Source organism: Micromesistius poutassou (assembly GCF_964030765.1).
Source record: "Micromesistius poutassou genome assembly, chromosome: 20".
NCBI classification, from domain to species: Eukaryota; Metazoa; Chordata; class Actinopteri; order Gadiformes; family Gadidae; genus Micromesistius; species Micromesistius poutassou.
Genome location: NC_140290.1, coordinates 8,107,343 through 8,126,291, shown reverse-complemented (window position 1 = coordinate 8,126,291; position 18,949 = coordinate 8,107,343). Strand labels below are relative to the sequence as shown.

General features: G+C 44.6%; 2 protein-coding genes across 2 annotated transcripts; one reads left to right on the top strand and one right to left on the bottom strand.

Moving 5' to 3' along the window:
• The first annotated feature begins 879 nt into the window (after positions 1-879).
• Positions 880-12,414, top strand: laptm4b (lysosomal protein transmembrane 4 beta). The gene is made up of 7 exons (XM_084484613.1): positions 880-1,155; positions 2,031-2,148; positions 4,611-4,684; positions 4,848-4,970; positions 5,306-5,404; positions 7,647-7,742; positions 10,287-12,414. The coding sequence occupies exons 1-7, from the start codon at positions 1,063-1,065 to the stop codon at positions 10,359-10,361; spliced, it is 678 nt and encodes a 225-aa protein (XP_084340739.1). The 5' UTR covers positions 880-1,062; the 3' UTR covers positions 10,362-12,414.
• Positions 12,415-15,036: 2,622 nt separating this feature from the next.
• Positions 15,037-17,804, bottom strand: rpl30 (ribosomal protein L30). The gene is made up of 5 exons (XM_084484626.1): positions 17,765-17,804; positions 17,602-17,650; positions 16,819-16,964; positions 16,059-16,189; positions 15,037-15,123 (listed from the first exon to the last, which is right to left on the bottom strand). The coding sequence occupies exons 2-5, from the start codon at positions 17,620-17,622 to the stop codon at positions 15,071-15,073; spliced, it is 351 nt and encodes a 116-aa protein (XP_084340752.1). The 5' UTR covers positions 17,623-17,650; positions 17,765-17,804; the 3' UTR covers positions 15,037-15,070.
• Positions 17,805-18,949: the final 1,145 nt, after the last annotated feature.

The window sequence follows — 18,949 nt, the reverse complement described above, 5'->3', positions numbered from 1 at the left end:
GACGGACATGTTTTGACTTTGTTGTCTTTAAGGCTTAGTTACATCAATGGAAATCCACATTAGGTCACAAACAACAGGGCTCGTCTGTTTAGTATTTCCCTTGCAGTTGCCTTCCTAGACCACAGAGAGGTGGCGATCCGTTCCCTGGTCGGTGAAGCCTTCCTAGCAGTGGAAAATCCGCCCATGTGACTGAAGAGGATGAGGAGCATGATGATGATGATGATGATGATGCTGATGATGCTGTCCTCCCACCAGGGCTTATTGAACCGCTCGCGCCGCGGGTCCATCTGTCACACTTGTTTTCACGCAGATTTGACACATGTTTATTTAATTTCTTGAATTACAAATACAATAGTGAAATTGATTTATGGATACCTGACGCTTTTATGATAAGATAATTATAGTAGCCGACTACTCGGCTGAGATGAAATTTTAATGTCCCCATAGCCATAATAAACCAGGTAGGCCTAATTTGCGACTGAAATACATGTGGTACGTTAACATGTGAATAAGTATAGCCTAGATGTTTTGAACAGTTTACTTAAATAAAAAGGTGCAGGTAATACGAAAAATAAAACAAATAAATGATATATATTGATGATATTTGATGATGATGATATTTCTGACCAGGTTTAAAATAAAGTTCCATAGGATGAACATACACCAAAGCAAAAGCGTGTGAACGAACCTGCCCCGACGATAAAAATACATTTAATTATTTCACATATAGATTTAAACACAAACACCTCAAAACAAATATATCTAAACGTTGCTCGGTAAAAAAAAAAACCTGCATCTGATTTCTTTCTCTGTGCTCAAGCCTCCCCGGGGTCACGTGTCCCGGGTCTGGCGGACTGTCGATGAGCGGAGGAGCACAAACAAGCGCAGCGGCGGAATCCAGCACACACCGAACGTGGCCGCGCTCGTCACCGCAGCGACGACGAAGCCTTCCCTCCGCGCGGATCCTCCCCGTTTCTCAGAGACGTGAGCCTCGACGCGGCGGTCAGGTGCAGCCTTCATGATATAGCCCCACGCTCAGAGCTCGACCTACCGATATAAATCATGATTTCCCCGTGGGACCGTTGGTATTCGACCAGCTGCTGCCTCTGCTGCCACGTACGGACGGGCACTATTATTTTGGGAATATGGTATATGGTAAGCAACATTTATATATTTATGTTTATATCGTTGTGAGTAAAGCGGCCTTAATGTATTCAGGAATAGAGCAGTGTACTTTAATATCGTAATTCATTTTGGTGCGAGGTAGCCTTGTTCATCAATTGTTGTTTTGAACCCGTTTCTCATTTGGCCATTTTGAGAGGTCTCCTCTTTGGAGTAATAACACACATACACATACACACATGCACGTATGCACAAGCACGCACGTACACACACACACACACACACACACACACACACACACGACACACATACACACACACACACACACAGACACACACACACACCGCTTTTAAAATATTTCATATGTGTTGCCATGAATGCACTGCTTTACGATTTTGTGGCCATTCAACAGCCCATATAACAAAAAAAGTCGTTGTTGAAACCTACAAAGGAAAGCCCATACTAAATTTGGAGTTGGCTACAGTTATTTTGTCACCTCGTAACTCCTCGGAGACTTAGATATCGGTGAGTAAAGCCGGTTAAATCTCTGACCTTTAGGAAAGCATCCATGTACTTTCGACTGTTGCCCAATTAACAAAGTAGAGAGGGCAACCAATGGGGTCACTCACAACAGACCGTTGGCTACAACAGAAACAGACCGTTTATAGCAAAACTAAGTAACATCTACCCATCACAAGCATTGATAGTCCCTATGCCCATAATCATTAATTCATTATTCATAATTCAGTCTTTATTCAATATCAAAGTTTTTTATTCTATCTATCTATCTATCTATCTATCTATCTATCTGTCATCATATAAACCAAAGCTGAGTGTAATATCCCACTTATAAGCCCTGAAATATCCCTTTATTCGGGCTGTTCTCCCTGTCTGTCGTGTCTCTGCAGCTCATCAACGCGGTGGTCCTGCTCATCCTGCTGTCGGCGCTGAACGACCCGGTCCAGTACCGCTACCACCTCACCAGCTCCGAGCTGGGCACCGACATCGACGTCATGGACGATGCCAGTGAGTGGCAGTAATCCCGCAGTAGATTAGGATTTAGATGGAATTGGATCCGATTCCATCGGCTGTCCTCAACGAAGGTTCACGAAGGTGGTGTTGATAAAAATGGAATTAGGACACTAAATGTAGTTCTGAAAACGGTGACTGGAGCTGGACTTTAACATTTGTGTGATTGTGTGTGTGTGTGTGTGTGTGTGTGTGTGTGTATGTGTGGTCGTGTGCATGTTTGTGATTCTGTGGATATGTGTGTGGGTGGATGGTTGTGTGTGTGTGTGTGTGTGTGTGTTTGTGATTCTGTGGGTGTGGGTCAGTGTATTGGTCTGTGTGTGTGTGTGTGTGTGTGTGTGTGTGTGTAGTTGAGATTCTGTGCGTGTGTGTGTGTGTTTGTGATTGTGTGGGTCAGTGTGTTGGTCTGTGTGTGTCGGTGTGTGTGTGTTTGTGGGTTGGTGTGTTGCTTGGCGTGTGCATGTATTTGTGGGTCGGTGTGATGCTCACTGTGTGTGTGTGTGTGTGTGTGTGTGTGTGTGTGTGTGTGTGTGTGTGTGTGTGTGTGTGTGTGTGTGTGTGTGTGTGTGTGTGTGTATGTGTGTGTGGTTGTGTGCATGCGCCTGCAGCGGCTGTCATCATAGCCACTGCCCACCGCCCCATGGGTGCTGCAGGCGTTGCGCTGGTCACTGTGATTAAAGACCATAGCCTGCTCTAATTCTCGGGCCGATAAGATGGCGTCTGTGCTCCTTGATGTTGGCACAGTTTAGCGTCTGGGCTAACGCTGCAACGGCTAAAAGCTTGTCAGGACAGATGAGATTTGAAGGATAGAGTGTGTCCAGTGTGAGAGGGAGAGAGAGAGAGAGAGAGAGAGAGAGAGAGAGAGAGAGAGAGAGAGAGAGCATAATAACAGAGTAATGTGTGTCGTCTTTAAGGGAGCTCAGGGTCGTTGTCGCGTGCCCATGCAGAGTCTCTGCCACCAGGCATTCAGTGTGGATATGAAAACATACCGTCCTCCCAGTCATGCCATCTGGCCTCTCATGGGAAAACCGACCCTGAACGGGACTGAAATTCCTCGTTCCCATGGGAACTGCTGTCTCGACTCCCAAAAGTTCCCATGAATATCCGTGCAGACACTTAGATTTGGCATATCGCAGCTCAGATATTTACATCATCTTGAGAAACATAAATCCGCGCAATATGTAACCCTACATAAATGGTAGCCTTCCAATGATGATGATAGCTTCACGTGAGAATTTAGTCATATTTGAAGAAACAATATTTTTAACAATAAATATGTTTTCCCTTCGGGGAAATATTTTCATATATTTTGTATAGTAGCGTGAATGAAGGTATAAAACATATTACGGAAAATCCCAGGAAAAACACAAAATCGTATTAAGTTCTATATATATATATATATATATATATTCCAACTACGACCTCGCCCCCATTCTAGGGGTTCATGAGTTCATGAGTGTGTGTGTGTGTGTGTGTGTGTGTGTGTGTGTGTGTGTGTGAGTGCCATGCACAGTGCACGGCGAGGGCACTAGCATAAGGGTCTTCATGCACCATGTCTTGAGGGAGTGTCAGTGCCGTAACCGTTGCAGGCACCCAGCCAACGGTAGCAGGTTAGTGTGTTAGCGTGTTGGCGTGTTAGCGTGTTGGCGTGCGGGCGCGTGTGGACTGAGTTACATAAACCCTCTGTGTGGGGGGGGGCTCAGGTTCTCCAGGTCACGCTTGGGTCATGTTGGGTTGAATCTATGCAACTGTCACTGACATGTAGTGTTATAAGGATGTCATGTTCCTCAAGTGAAAACGTCAATATCAGTTATGTGATGGTGCTTTGCTTTGTACATTGCACAAAAATGTATTTTTGTATATATTTTATATCGATATGTTCTTTATGATCTTGGATAACAATATGATGTCTAGAAAGTAGGGGGGATTATTAGTTGAATTCGAACAGCCTAAAAAATGTATCTATTTACAGTAACCTGGGATTTCTGATCAGTTGATAAAGGAAAAGCAAACCACTGCTGGCAAGTGAAGGGGACGCGTAGTTTAAACAGACTCAGTGTGACACAGGACAGCAGAGGGCTTTGTGTAGTGGTGACACCGACACACTCGGACGCCCCCCAAAGCCATGACCCTAATGCGTTCAAGGATCTGTTTTTGCGCCATGTTAAACTTAGCCGTACTTGCGTAACAATAACCCTTTTTCACTGTCAGTGAATCATCCTCGATGCGCCAAGGACAGATTTGAGGGCTATTTATAGTCTAATAAATGACTCGGGCGGCCCTGTATGTCAATGTCAACCCTCAAAACATGTTTGGCTTCCCGCTTCAGATGGTGCAAGGCAGGAACTGCTGTCCACACACATTAGCAGTGCTGTAGGATTGTTGAGTGCTATTGCTTCTACACACTGAATGAGCTTCTCTAAATGGTCGTCTAATTATGCTTCTTTTGTTATTTACAGACATCTGCATAGCAACTGCCATTTCCCTGCTCATGATTCTAATATGTGGCATGGCCACATATGGGGCTTACAAGGTAATTAACCCAACTGACAAAGCACAAAGACCAGACCCCAGATCCCTGAATACAGCCTGGTAAACCATTTAACCATTTACCCTTCATTCATTACTTCATTCATCTCTCTCTCTCTACTTCATTCTCTCTCTCTCTCTCTCTCTCTGTCTCTCTCTCCCCATAGCAACATGCAGCGTGGATCATACCATTCTTCTGCTACCAAATCTTTGACTTTGCCCTCAACACCTTGGTGGCCGTCAGTGTGATCGTTTATCCCAACACGGTGCAGGACTACCTACAGCAGCTGGTGAGAACACACACGCACCCATGCACACTCATGCACACACACACACATGTGCACACACCTTAAAACTTTGGCCATTGCCTTGGAATTTGTGTGTAATGGTTATTTGGAAAGGTGTGTAATATAGCATAACAATGCAGACAAAGTTGCGGTATTAATTCCTAAACAGATGTGCGCCTCATTTGTATATGTACATATCCTTTCACGGGTCACGATGATTGCTTTGTATTCTGCTCAGAAACAAGCAGAAAGCCACCAGCTCTTCTTACGAGCTGTCTTTGTGTCGTTGTTCTTGCTGAATTGACCTGACTCTGAATGGAACTGTCTGCCTCTCCTAGCCAGGGACGTTCCCATACAAAGAGGACATCATGTCCACCAACAACGCGTGCCTCGTCTTCGCTGTGCTGCTCTTCGTGGGCTGCATCCTCTCCTTTAAGGTACATCTTCATCCCTAAAACTTCTCATTCACAAAGACTAACCCAAATTATACTTTATGATACTTTGTGAAGAAGTCCCGTTTAATGTATCGTGTATTGGTGCGATACTGATCCGCGGTCCAATATCAAATGTCTTTTTCAACCCACTTCCCTGTCTCCATTCACTGTCCTGTCCAAAAAGGCACAAAAACGGCCATAAAAACACGTATAATATATCGAGTACAGTTTTACATTGCTTTTGTAATAGATCCAGAACCAGTTATTATAGAACCAGTTAGTGCCCAGGCCCTCGTATAGATGTGCACCAGTCAAACCCTGTGCTTCTCATCTCATGGAAGATCATGGCACCACAGTAATCAGTGCAGTCGATCCTCCTTCCTGTTCCTGCTCCGGTTAGGTTCTCATGGGAACTGAACACCATGTGTTCCGGCTCCGCAGAGTCAGCCATGGCAAACAGTCCGGCCCCAGGCTTTTATTAGAAGGCCGGGATGCCAGAGCTCAGAGGTGAGACGGAGGGAAACGGGACACCCATTCGGGGCCACGCTATGTGCCTCTTAACGCGCAGGAGGTGCGTGGCCCTGGATCACACCTCAGCCCCGGAGTGGAGGAGGGAGAGAGACAGGAAGTGGCAGTCAGGTGTGCAATTTGATCACATGCAGAGGTGGAGGTTGACCAGGGGCGCTCGTCCTAGCCCAAGTGACGGTGTGATTGTTTTGACGGGACAGGACTGATTTCAGATGTGTTTAGTGTGAAGAAGATGGTTGCTTCTCCACAGTGGAAACATCCTGTAGAGAAACGTATTTGACGTATCGGCACACGTTTACTGGACAAACCACAACCGTCTACATGAGGCTACAACTGAGGCTACAAACGAGGCTACAACTCTCCTCAAAGGGCTTCTGCAGATGGAACTAGAAAAGGCCTAGAGAGACCAGTATCACAGAGTACCGCATGAACTCTCCCATTTGATGCTGAGGATGAGGAGGATGCTGCTGGACCAAGTGGTTGCCATTGGTTACTGGAACGAATGTCTTGGGAGCAGCTTCTGTGCCGCAGAAGGAGAACGTATTTAAGGGAGTTTCCATCAGTGGCGCGCTGCAGGCTGCATCTTCCAGCTGAACGAGGCTGACCATGAATCAGCCCCACGGCGACATGGTGGAGCAGAGAGAGAGAGATGATTAAGAGAAAGATGTGATAAAGAGAGATAGAGAGAGTGTCATGGGATAAAAGTAGAGTTGTTACATGGGGGGATGGGGACGAAAGTTTCTTGGAGTAAGTACAGCAAGTGAGAGATGCAATTATTCAGAGATGGGTGGAGTGAGAAAGAGGGATAAAAACAGATGAGATGGCCCTGCTCTAATATTAGCAGTGTTCTTCCTGAGCAGGTGCATCCCAGCAGTGTTACCCAGCAGAAACTGTCCTTTTTCTAACCCCCGTTGTGTTTCTTCTACACAGCTAAAAATATAAAGTATCATTGATATATTATTCATTAATTATAAATGGTTGATGTTCCGTGATTAGTGATCATGGAGCCTGAGGTGAATTGTTTTAGTTTATAAAACGGGTGGCTTAAATCAAGCGATCTGATTGATCCGGGTCCGTATCACTCCGCGCCTAACTTGAACTGTTGTTTATTTATATATAAAAGCAATAGCATAGTTAACTGAAGCCTACAAATATGTTGATTGCTGGAGAGGGTGGAAATGTTCTAAAGCAATAGGCACACGGTGAGTGAACTGCTCGACAGTAGGCTAAATTGCCGGTGAACCAAGCTACCGTCTCTAGTCTTCTCTCCAAAGGACGCTACAGTGTGTTGCATAGCAACCGCTGCACACTTTTCAGGCAGGCAGGAGGGACTACATTTTTGTATTCGTTAAAAAAAAGAGTTTGAGATCTCAATCTCGGGATATTGCGCAATATCCCGAGATAGCGAACCAATCAAATTGCGCCATCTTAGGAGGTTCACGTGTAGTATATACAAATGATGTACTGTGTATGTAATTATAGTGACGTAAATGAATAAATGAATTATGTGATGAATTTCCATCGCATCACACCTGACTGTGTGAAGTCAATAATTGTGATAAACGACCAAAGCCAAGTCCACAAGGTCCCCTTGGAGGGAGGCCGCGGCGTTTCGCCGGTGTCCCTGGCTGGAGTCCCGCTCTGAGTCACGATGTAGGGGGTGTTCACCTGTGACGGGCTCCTGTGAGGTTCACCCTGGCTTCTCTCTCTACCACAGGCCTATCTGATTGGCTGCGTGTGGAACTGCTACAGATACGTGAGTGGGCGGGGCACCACAGAGGTGCTGGTGTACGTCACCACCAACGACACCGCGGTGAGTCTCCCCCCTCCCCCCCCCTTACCCATTGCCCCCCGTCCCTCCCCCTCCACCCCCGTCCCCTTGAATTGATTTGGTTCCTCTGCCAAGTGAATGCAATGAATGTCATCTGCAATGAGTAGACCAGCCCACACTCTGTGTAGTGTTGGGGACTGCAATGTAACTTTTAACATCGATGGCCATAGTAAAACTATATAGTGGGATTATATGAGCTATTTAGGATTCAACACATTCAAGTTGTTAAGTTAGGTTATTGTGGTTACAAACGTCATGCATCATTCTAGTTAAACGTTGAAGTTTCCCGTTATAACTCATATACGTTCAAAGTCCAGTCTTAAGGCTTTCCAACAATAGACTGGGCGGGTCTACGGTCCTCACTGGCCCATGTCTCAGTGTTGTATCACCACTGCTCACTGCTCCTAGCTCCCCTGCAGCATGGAGACTCACTGCAGGTGCTATAGTTAGCCAGGCGCAGGTCCTCCACTGGCTAGCCAACACCAGAGAGCTAGAGTCAGCCCGTTTCCCTCGTCCTCCTCAGGGTCCACTCAAACGATCAGAAGGGCTCTGGGCCCAGTCATGTTTTCCACCCGTCCGTCTGTCTGTCTGTCTGTCTGTCTGTCCTTCCGTTCCGTTCCGCGCTAATCCTCCACACTGGCACGTAGCGCTCTTAATCGTGTCCCACACACACACGCAGGGCCGTGTCGTGGATGGATTACGTTCTGCTTGTGTCCGTCTGTCACTCCGCCCTTGTGTGGGTGTCTCTCCGTTGACCGCGTCACTTGTATGCACAGGGCTGATCTGTTACGGGGTCGTCGGGTTCTCGCTCTTGGCCCAAAAGAACAACATTATGTGGCAGTCAGCGCCTTTTGGAATATATCGAGTCGTCGGCGAGAGGGAGCGATGTTGGATCGAGTGAGGGGAAACGGTCAACATCTGATGGAAAATATACACTCAAGATACACTCAAGTTCATATTTTCCATCAGATGTTGTAACACGGAGTCCAAAAAGCAAAAGAACTAAATGCCAAATGGCCACCAGCAATTTAAAGACCAAATCTGTGTTTTAAATGCACTAAATCCTGTTGGGCTACAACTTCATTTGTACACAAGAATTCTTTTATATGATTATGTATAGGTTAGCGTTATAACATCAGGTGGTCTATCCTCCAGCGGTGGCCTGTGGTAAAACAAGCGCTTCCCTTGCCCTCACTAACGTCTATTGGAGAAGCCGGGGTCTCTCTGCAGCCTCCTACGTCACCCGCCTCCCTTATTATCCTCACCCTCTTTATATAAACGCCATTAACATGCACAACAGGAGGGTCACTGTCTCCCCCACTACTGCCCTCTAACCTCCCCCTCCTCCCCTCCCCCCTCCCCCCTCCTCTCCTCCCCTCTCTCCCTGCCCCTATCCTCCCTCCCTCCCTTCCCCCTCCTCCCTCCCTCCCCCCTCCTCCCCCCTCCTGGCCCTCTCTCTCCCGTGCTGTCCTTCTCTCCTGGGCGAGTTACATAACAGTCCGTATTTGTGTATCTGCTCCATTTCCAATCATCCCTCCCTGGTGGTGTGTGGCTGCCTGGCCTGGCTGCCTGTTTAACGGTCACATGACCCCCCCTGAACACACTTTTTCTCTCCTCCGTTGCTGTCCGTGTGTCCGGTGTACATGTGTGTTTCCGGTGTGTGGATTATGCACTGGTTTTGTAACAGTGTTTGAAGGGGTGGTTCTCCTGGGGTAAAGATAGACGGCTTTGTCCGCTTTATAAAGCTGGGGATTTTCCGATGTGGCTGGGGGGGGAATTAGGGGAAGACCTGAATTTAAATAGGTTGGCTGGGATAGAGCTAGATATTTTAACTTTGCATTGCTTTTAGGCCTTGAAGGCAATTTAGGACTCCGGCCAATCAAAGGAGACTGGCATCCATCCATTTGGATCCAGGTCATTATGTCATTAGGAGCTGGCAGATGTTGGCATCTTGATCAGGGTTGTCTCAATGTTTAGCTGTGGAGGTTGGGGATTGAACCTGTTGTTTTATACATATATATTGGTATTGTAACCAAGGGCCATAGGACGAATGGATCAATCGTCCATTATCGTCCATGGATGATAATAGTATCATTAATCCTGCACGTATTTAGGTTTCGGTAACCGTTTACAATAAGGGAACATGACTTAACCATTAATTGCCATTAGTTAATGCACTAATAAGCATGCACTTACAGTTAATGAACAGTTAACTAATGTGTCTAGTAATCAATTTCTAATGGTGTTCATGTTTACTAATGATGTTCATGGTAAGTAAGGTGTTCATGTATACATTATTTAATAGGGTTAGGGTTAACCCTTACCCTAACCCCTATGCTTTTGCTATATAATAATTTTAGGTTAACAAATTATAATAAAAGGATAATCAATGTACCATTATTGAAAAGCATTACCAATGCGGCATTACCAATCGGCCCGACCCACCAAGTGATCTAGTCCTACTGGCACGAGGTGTGGGGCTCCTCCCAAGTTCTAACCCTCTGGTGTTCTCCTTCTGGTCCTCAGGTGCTGCTGCCACCCTACGAGGAGGCCGTGGCCCTCCCACCCAAGGAGCCCCCTCCCCAGTACATGGAGCCATGAGATGCCCCCTCCCCCTCTCCCTCCCTCCCTCCCTCCCTCCTCCCTGGGCCATCCTGTCATCACTCTCCTACCCCCCCTCCCCCCCCGCCCCCCCGCCCATCCCCAACCACTTAAACTAAAGTAGGGAGGATACATTTACAGGATGACGATGATGACGAAGAGTAGTCCTCCCTCCTCTCCCTCTTCCCCCTTCTCCCCCCCCCCCTCGTCGGTGACTTTGCGATGTCCTCCTAACCCATTACTTCCTGGCAGCTGTTGTTGCCCCTGGCAGCGAGGCGGCGTTTGCGTCCTCTAAAACAAACCCCCCTGTTCCCCCCCTACGTCCCCCCCCCTCCCCGCCTACTCCTCTCCTCCTCCAATTAATTAAATTAGCACTTTTTCCTCTGGATTGAAAAGCGCCCTAGCCTAGCCTCCTGCTGACATCCTCTAATGCTGTGAATTTTACCCGTTGAGGTCTCGTCCTGTACAAAACCATGAGGGTGAGCCGGGGGGGGGGGGGTCGAGCGGAGACGGGGGAGCGAGGGGACATCCGAAATATCGTGCTTTTTGGTTTTCAGTTGTTTTTTTTTTAATCGACAGTTGATTCCCTCTCTGAATGTAGTGTCGGGAGTATTTTTGTAATGAATTTTTTGTATGACAGAAATGTGACGACGGGGTTGATTCTGAAGTGTCCCTCTTATAACACTCAACACTCTCTTAACACTTTGGAAAGCGTGAGGTATCGTTACGCAGAAAGAGATCTCCGCACAGGATTCCTTGACCAATAAACTACGGCGTCTTCCTTTTTGTATCCATTTTAAACACGTGTCTGTAAAACTTCATTGCCCACAGAAAAGTGGTTTACCTTTTCACTTCACTCACCCTTAATTCTTCTCCCTCACCCCCCCCCCCACAGACGTCTTATGATCGGTCAGGTTACTTAGACATATACTTTACCAGACTCACCATGCATATGCATACACATTAAAGGAGATACTGGTTTTAAATTTACAATATTCTTTTTGAAGGGTGACCAGAATCAACTGTATTTTATTCCGTGGGACAGTAAACACTTGGCCAGTACAAACTGGTATCTTAAATTGGCTGCACTTGGGGCATTTTCCTACGAAGACGTGACTTACTGTTGTGTGTGCGGACTGTGTTGGTGTTAGCAATGTTACTTTCTGATCGTGTCGTCGTAGTTGTGGCTGCTGTGTATGTAACGTTTATTTTTATTTTGCACAAGCAGAAATTTTCCCATGCTAGTGAACTACTAAATTTAGACTAGATGGAAATTAGCTTTTACGTCAGATAGAGCACAGTAGCACAATATGAAGACACATGCAAGAACTCCTTTACGTAGGAGCTGTTTTTAGCTGTATAAATAGCAATGGAAATAACCATGGGATGAACGATTAAATATGCTGTATCCTCTCCTTTCCAATTTGCTCTCGAAATGTAATATATTCTAGTTGGCCTAATTTGTGAAAGTAAAGGATCTATGCAAGAGCCAAACATGCAAATGATTCATGACAATACATGTACAACTAAATCGGTGTTATCTTCGTAGTGACTACTGAACTAGTTAGATCGATGTCATACAGGATTCGTTTACCCCCACTTGTCTCCTTGTAAATTATGAGCTCACCTCAAAACAAAACAACTCGTATGGATAAAACTGTAGACAAACTTGCACTTTAAGGAGAAATCGGAGACCATTCAACGCAACGTGATGTGTTATTGCTGTAGGTTGTTTTTGTTCCTTCGTGCCCCGTTACACTCGTGGTGTTTACCTGCGTCTGGGGCCTGTTGGAGTCCTCAGATTGTCGATTGGTCTGTCGGTTGGTCGGAGCTTTCAGCACTATGAAAGAAACACGCGGTCCCTCGTTACACATTGTAATGTGTCGTTTCCGATGTGATTGGAGGTGAACTTCAGCCAAGTCTCGAGTTCAACATGTATGTTGTAGAAGTGTGTGTGGTGGGAGGGGGGGATTTCATCAATGCCGCGTTTCTTTAGAATCACTTGGGACTCTACCACCATTTTGACTGTCCATTCATCATCGACTGTCACACGTCTTCCTCAAATCTTTACTATTAAAACATTTAACTCACCATGTCTGTTTGCTTATTTATTTATATGTTCATTGTCAGTTTGTTTTTTGTGATTCCTAATCACACCACACTACATGAAGACTATAATCTGTGGGTATCTTCATACAAAGTAATATGCATGCATTGAGAGGTTCTGGAGATGGTATGCAGGATGTGAAACAAGGTTTTAATAATTTTGTAAGAAATGATTTATTCACTACATTTTGTTCTCCCAACTCACCAGACCAGCATCATATTTCTAACAGAGCGACATTGTTATACCGGCTGGGGGAATTTTATAGTCTAGTTTCAACACTGGATGATTTGAAAGCGAGGGCCAACCGAAACGCCCAGACCCTGGGACAGGCCGAGAGGACGGATCAGGCAGACCTCTAATCGCTTCGAGGCGAGGCACCGCATTACCTTGGCAGCAGCCGCCGCACCAGACTAGTCACCTACTTTCTACCACGGGGAAGGGAGATAATTGGGTCACACATTTCACTCTCTCTCTCTCCCTCCCTCTCGGCCTGTCCCTGCTGGGCTGTGATGAATGAGGTTTGGTTGTAAGAGGACACTTTGCTTTAGAATCCTGAGTACTGAGGGAAAACAAAATCGCCTAATTAAGACTGTTATTTATTGCCTGCTGGGATGGTGGGATTTGCATCATTAACCTTTACCTTTCAGTTTTAGCTTTGGAAATCCCTGAAGTAGTCAGGGAAAAGTACTTGATTTGTTTGCATTAGAGATGGCTCGCTCTCTGATAGGCTGATGGGATTACCCTTGCACCTGTTAATTAAGCATCGATGGGACACACCTGTGCTGAACATGAGCATTTTTTAAAGGCAGGGTCAGGGGGTTGACTCTGTGAAACACAAAGACACCATTTTTTTAATTGCATTGTACCTCAAACATTTAATCTAATAATATGTCTGATCATTTCCAAAGGCCAACAATGGTGAATAGCAAATATATTTGTAGATCAAACAATGACCTATATATATATGCCTATAAATAACCTATAATCATCCAGAGGCATAATACAGGAAGATTGGATTCCTAGTCTTTCCACTCTGATCTCCTCTCATGGCATAGTCCAGAGACCGAGTTCAGAACAGTTTATGATCAATAATGTTGCTAAACACGTACAAGGCCACAACAGCCTGCAATCAAATATTGACCTGAAGATAATCGATAGTCTATCACTATATAATACTATACAAGTATCACTACACTGCATCACTGTTTGAACCAATGACGGTAGTTTGAACCAATGACTTTCTAGATTTTAAAATGCTTCAATGAGGGAAAGACATTCGATGCCATAGCTAAATAGGTTGAGGGCTATCTTGAATAACTGTCCCATTGTATTCCGCAGAGTCCTACATTGTAGTCCAGGTTGCGCTAACACACTCCTTCAGAGGACTGTCCTCGTTTGACTGGGGGGGGCTTCCATTGACCGGCACGTGCAGGCTTCATCCTGTGGGATGATTTCATTGGATTTAATTGGTAATCAGGAGAAGGGCTACGGCTGGCGACGGGTGGACAAACTGGTACGGACCAATGAGAGGATTAGGCTGTGTTTCAATGGGCCGTTATTTGAAGAGGGACTGAAGATACAATCTTGCTCGTAGATCTGCCATTCAATCCGGAGACTTTTGTAGATTGGAATGTGGTTTAGTTGGCGTTTTCTGATTGACCTAGTTTAGATGGGAATAGATTGCTTCTGTGTAGACTCTTGCACAGCAGATGTTCACAGTATATTTTCCCCTGATATGTCATTTTAGGATGGCTATTGGATAATTAATACTTCGAGAGCAATCTTTCAAGAGACATTTTTGGAGTGATGAATAAAACAGTGTTCTTAGTGTGTGTTCGCAGTGTTCTTAACGTTATGCAGTTAGCTATGATCAAAGGTAATGCCTTCAATAGCATTAATAAAGTCCTTATTCAACAAGTAACTATAACCTTTTTGGTTCATAATGCATAACAATGACTACCATGGTGAGAAATAAATAGTAAATTGATTAATATTTAGCAAAACCGGTATTAGAGGCCTGACAATATTTAGATGTCAGCTTTAAGTCGGATGAAACGAACACCCATCTCTTTAGTGAGACTGCAACCATCAACACTATGCAGTCATGGCAACTGAACACTAGTGACCTCCAGTGGTTTCATTGACTGTTAGTACAACCAAAAGTAGTGAACATGGATACCTACCGTTGTCTACAAGATTACTCATAAAAACTTAAGGTCCAACTAAAGTTAGTGCCTTCTGTAAAAGTGTTTCATCATTCTGCCTTCACAATCTAGCATAAGCATTGTCATCTAAAATAATCCCTTTTAAAGTTGTAATGTGTGACATATCAACAAGTTTTAAGCTTGTAGCTTAAAACTACCTGCCCATCAATAGTCAATGCTGATCGAAGGTGATTTAATATAACGGATAAAGCTGGTCAGCCTATAGCTCTTTGTTTACATGAATAGCCAGCCAGCAGAGCTACGTTAGTTCATGTCATACAGTTAAACAGGACAGAACACAACAAACACTGAATTTTAAAAACCACCACGATCATATCTAAGAAGAAAACGACATAGTCAACTGTATTTTTTCGACGTTTTATTTTGAACAAACTCTTCTACTGGGGAGGCTGCTGCTGGTCTGGCATGCTCCTGATGATGTCAGAATCGCCTGGAGAAAGGAAAGGGTCAAACATTCAGCAAGATCTTCAGTAGAAACATTCACTCGAGATGTAACCCCAGCATCCAAAACCTCAGCATAGCAAATGTATCTTTACAGGGCTGCCTACAAAAGGTGCAAGCTTAACCAAAACCGCATTCCCTTTAACGCACAATGGTTTGGACAGTCCATGGCTTGTAGTGAGTCACCATTTGAATGGATTTAGGCACAGAGTCTAAACAAACTGAAAAAATGCCAGGACACCATTGTGACCAAGTGAGCAGCTCAAATTCCATTTTTGTATGGCTTTCTGAGTAAACACATTTGCATGTATGAAAACCACATGACCTAAAATGGATCACATTCAAATATATTTGACGAATCCCATTTACAAGAAATTGTAAAATTTCTCAAGGTTTTTTCTAGTCAGCTGCCATTAGCTGACTTAGAGATGGAATATTCAAATGCTGGGGAGAATTGACCTTCCTTAAACCTGCTGTATTTTGTCATGCATACATGTTAATCATGCAGTTAATCTCCAAACAGTAGACCCAGCAGGTCAGAGCTGACCAATCAGTGAAAATTAAGTACAATATTGATTTTCCACTGAACACCATAAAACAGAAAAATCACAAGACTGTGCAATTGAGGAAACTAATAGAATACATCAGAAATACATCATGGGGAAATTTGCTTCAAAAGAATCCCAATCCCGTACTTTTGGTGTGTGTTCTAGTTGTGTCCATTAACACTGACCACATTCAGAATAGTCTCATTTGCATCAGTGTTTCAAATGTTATTGGCAGAGCGCAACGGACTGCCATAACAAATAACACGAGTGTGGCTTATTACACGCTGCGTCTAGCACCGCGGTGGAGTGAGGTACGCTCAGTGAAGCCAGTGAATGATGCGTGTAAGACGTTGGCGTTGTGTGCCTGGACACTCACCAGGGTCAATGATGGCCAGGGTGCACACCCTGAAGTATTTGCCGCAGGCAGTTCCGAGCTCAATGTTGTTTCCACTGTAGTGGTGGACGCCGGTCTTGGCCAGCATAGCGTAGTACTCTACCTCAGACTTCCTGAAAGGGTGATGGTGAGATAAAATGAAGGTTAAGGGTCAATGAATTACTTACAAAACATTAATCATCTGGAAGGGGGGCTGGCAAGGTAGTTTGTCATTGTACCCCGTTCATTTGACTGACATGGGCAACTTGTTTCTTAAAATATGCAATAGAATAGGCTAGGTGGGCTCCATTTTATGACTACAAAGTTAACTTTGATGTTTGCCATTCCATTGTCTTTATCACCAGTTTTATGTCTTATTCCTGACTCTAACAAACTATACAAGTTTACTAAATCTCAATTAAAGTACAACTTGACTGTCTAATCAATATAGCTCTGATAAAATAAAATATACTTGTTGCATTGGTTTGTCATGCAGCCATTTTAAAGTAAAAACATTATTACAGATTACAGAATTGAGTCCTTAAAAATAATAAGTAATCTAAGGAGAGTAATAACAGAAATGCTGGTTTGCAGGACAAAAAATGGCTGAACCAGGTGTAACAGTTGTTAGCGGAGGCCCCATAATTTAACAGTCAATGTTGATGTCCAAATAGTTTATATTTTGAGTTGATGTATTGTTTGTACGTAGAGTGCAATCGGTCGAAAGAACATAACCAAACTTAATGCTAGACAACTATTTTACCTGAGAGCAGGGCAGTTGTTGGCCAGGATGACCAGCTTGGCTTTTCCCTGGCGGATCATCTTCTGGGACTGCTTGTAGCCCAGCACGTACTTTCCACTTTTCATAACCAGCTGGAGTCGGGAGTTGATGGACTCCATCGACTTTTTCTGTTTCGAAAAAAAATTGATATAATCAAAATGAGGGACGACTATTTGTAGACAGATGACAATGTAAGAAAATGATGCCATTTAGTGCGGCCCATCATGCACGGCAAAGATGTACAGATATAAAAGTAATTCCTTCAACATTTGAGATGATGGGTCGCATTAAAAAGGGGCGAAATTAATGACAACTTGAAAATGTTGGGGGAAACCATTAAACGTTTGAGACACTGGCCGATAAGTCTGAAGCGATCAATATTTCAAAGTGTTTTTAAGTGATTGACCGCTTCAGACGTATTGACCGAAATATACGAATATACGAACATGACGTTAAGATTTAGTGAACCCCAAATGCATGCCATGATGAGCAGGGCCCTCCATGGAGGGTCTCTACGACTACGGACATCGCCATAGTGCGAATTCCCGCAGTTGTTTGCGGCTAGGCCTGACACATCACATGATTGATACGAAGCTAATGTCCAACATCATTGACCTTGATCTTCACAAGGCAAATACAAGCAGGTTAAAACATTATTAACGTCCGCCTCTAGTGTTTTGAGACGGGGTGCTAACGCCACTAGCGGGCCGCGCGCCTCCACGTGAAGGAGTAGCGTGCGGCTCCGCACGGCGGAGGCTCACTCACCGTCTTCTTTGCGGCCACCATGTTTGCAGTTTAGTCCGATCCGGCCAACCTGAATTCGAGAGAATAGAATAACAAACTTTACGTCAATCCTTGAGTATGTATAGTGCTGTATTTGGTGATTATTGGTACTTTTAAATCATTTAAAACTGAGAGCTGGTCTTACGGTGTGCTATTGGCAATATGGCCTCGGTGTGAAAGGAAGTACCGTGATGCTTTGCGCGGCTATGTGGACAGCCGATCTCGCGATACTTCAGGAATTTGAGGAATTGGTTTTAGAGAAACCAGCTGCAGACCCGCAGCCTCGGGCCCCCCGCAGGGAACCATCTCTATCGGCAGGACCTGGGGGAAAATCACTATATCGCACTTCCTTGGGGACACACTTATCTATTTTATTTAGTTGGTAACTTTCAATGGAGTAATCGCAATCCCTAACCCTAACCCTACACATGACGTCAGTGATGCTTGCTTTTGGAACCCTGCACAATAAATAAAGATATTTTTTTCAGTTTGCCTGGGAATACGATGGATCTGTTCTGACTTATTAGAAGTCAGAACAAGGTCTGAAGTCGAGCGGGTTAAAGGTCTAGTCGACCAATCAGGTGGCTCGGTCGAAAATGCCTGTGGTATTCTCACATATCAGATTGAGATGGATATTTCAAGTCTGAGGGAAGACTATTGTGGCAGACTATCTCTATTCTGGGGAAACTGCTCATTTGACTTTCTTTCGTTACATATTTGTTTCGACCAATCATGTTGTGGGCAAGGATCTGTAAGCAAGTTATTTTTGTTAAACTGAACAAGCAAAACAAAAAATTGCCCAAGGTAAAATCCTTATCGTGGACTGGCCACTGTATAAATCCCATTCTTATACTTTCTTCTGTAAAATATATCTGTAACGAAACGAAAGTTCTGCCTTAACGGACTGTAGGCCTGAGATTACCTGAGTTATAATAAAGGTGTCAACGAACCAAGGGTAGGCCTACACACCATGCATACAATATTATGCATGGCGCATTCGCAAACCAGGGTGACTCAAAACAGGTTTTTATTTTATCTACCTATTTTTTCCTGGTTGAAGTTTGCGTTTCATTCTTCTTATTTTTAAAAATAAGCCTCACTATTCATCGTATGTGTCCAAATGCCATGTATTTTTGTTTGCCCCGTTTTGTTATATGCTTTATCAACTATGCAGATGTAAACGACGTCTCACCCGCCCGCGAATCTTTTTTTCGTAGGATGGTAGGGGCACGTACCGCCTTTTTCGCATCTGATTGGTTAGAAGGGCTCTCCTCCGATTGGTTATGGCACAGGGCAGGCTGTCGGCTAGTCTACCACCATCAGAAGTAAA

Excerpts from the sequence above, each read along its gene's own strand:
- laptm4b (XM_084484613.1), top strand. The coding sequence starts at position 1,063 with ATGATTTCCCCGTGGGACCGTTGGTATTCGACCAGCTGCTGCCTCTGC. Across the intron at positions 2,149-4,610 it reads CGACGTCATGGACGATGCCA|ACATCTGCATAGCAACTGCC; the intron begins GTGAGTGGCAGT and ends TGTTATTTACAG. Across the intron at positions 5,405-7,646 it reads GCTGCATCCTCTCCTTTAAG|GCCTATCTGATTGGCTGCGT; the intron begins GTACATCTTCAT and ends TCTCTACCACAG.
- rpl30 (XM_084484626.1), bottom strand. The coding sequence starts at position 17,622 with ATGGTGGCCGCAAAGAAGACG. Across the intron at positions 16,190-16,818 it reads AACAACTGCCCTGCTCTCAG|GAAGTCTGAGGTAGAGTACT; the intron begins GTAAAATAGTTG and ends TCACCCTTTCAG. Across the intron at positions 15,124-16,058 it reads CCTGGCCATCATTGACCCTG|GCGATTCTGACATCATCAGG; the intron begins GTGAGTGTCCAG and ends TCCTTTCTCCAG.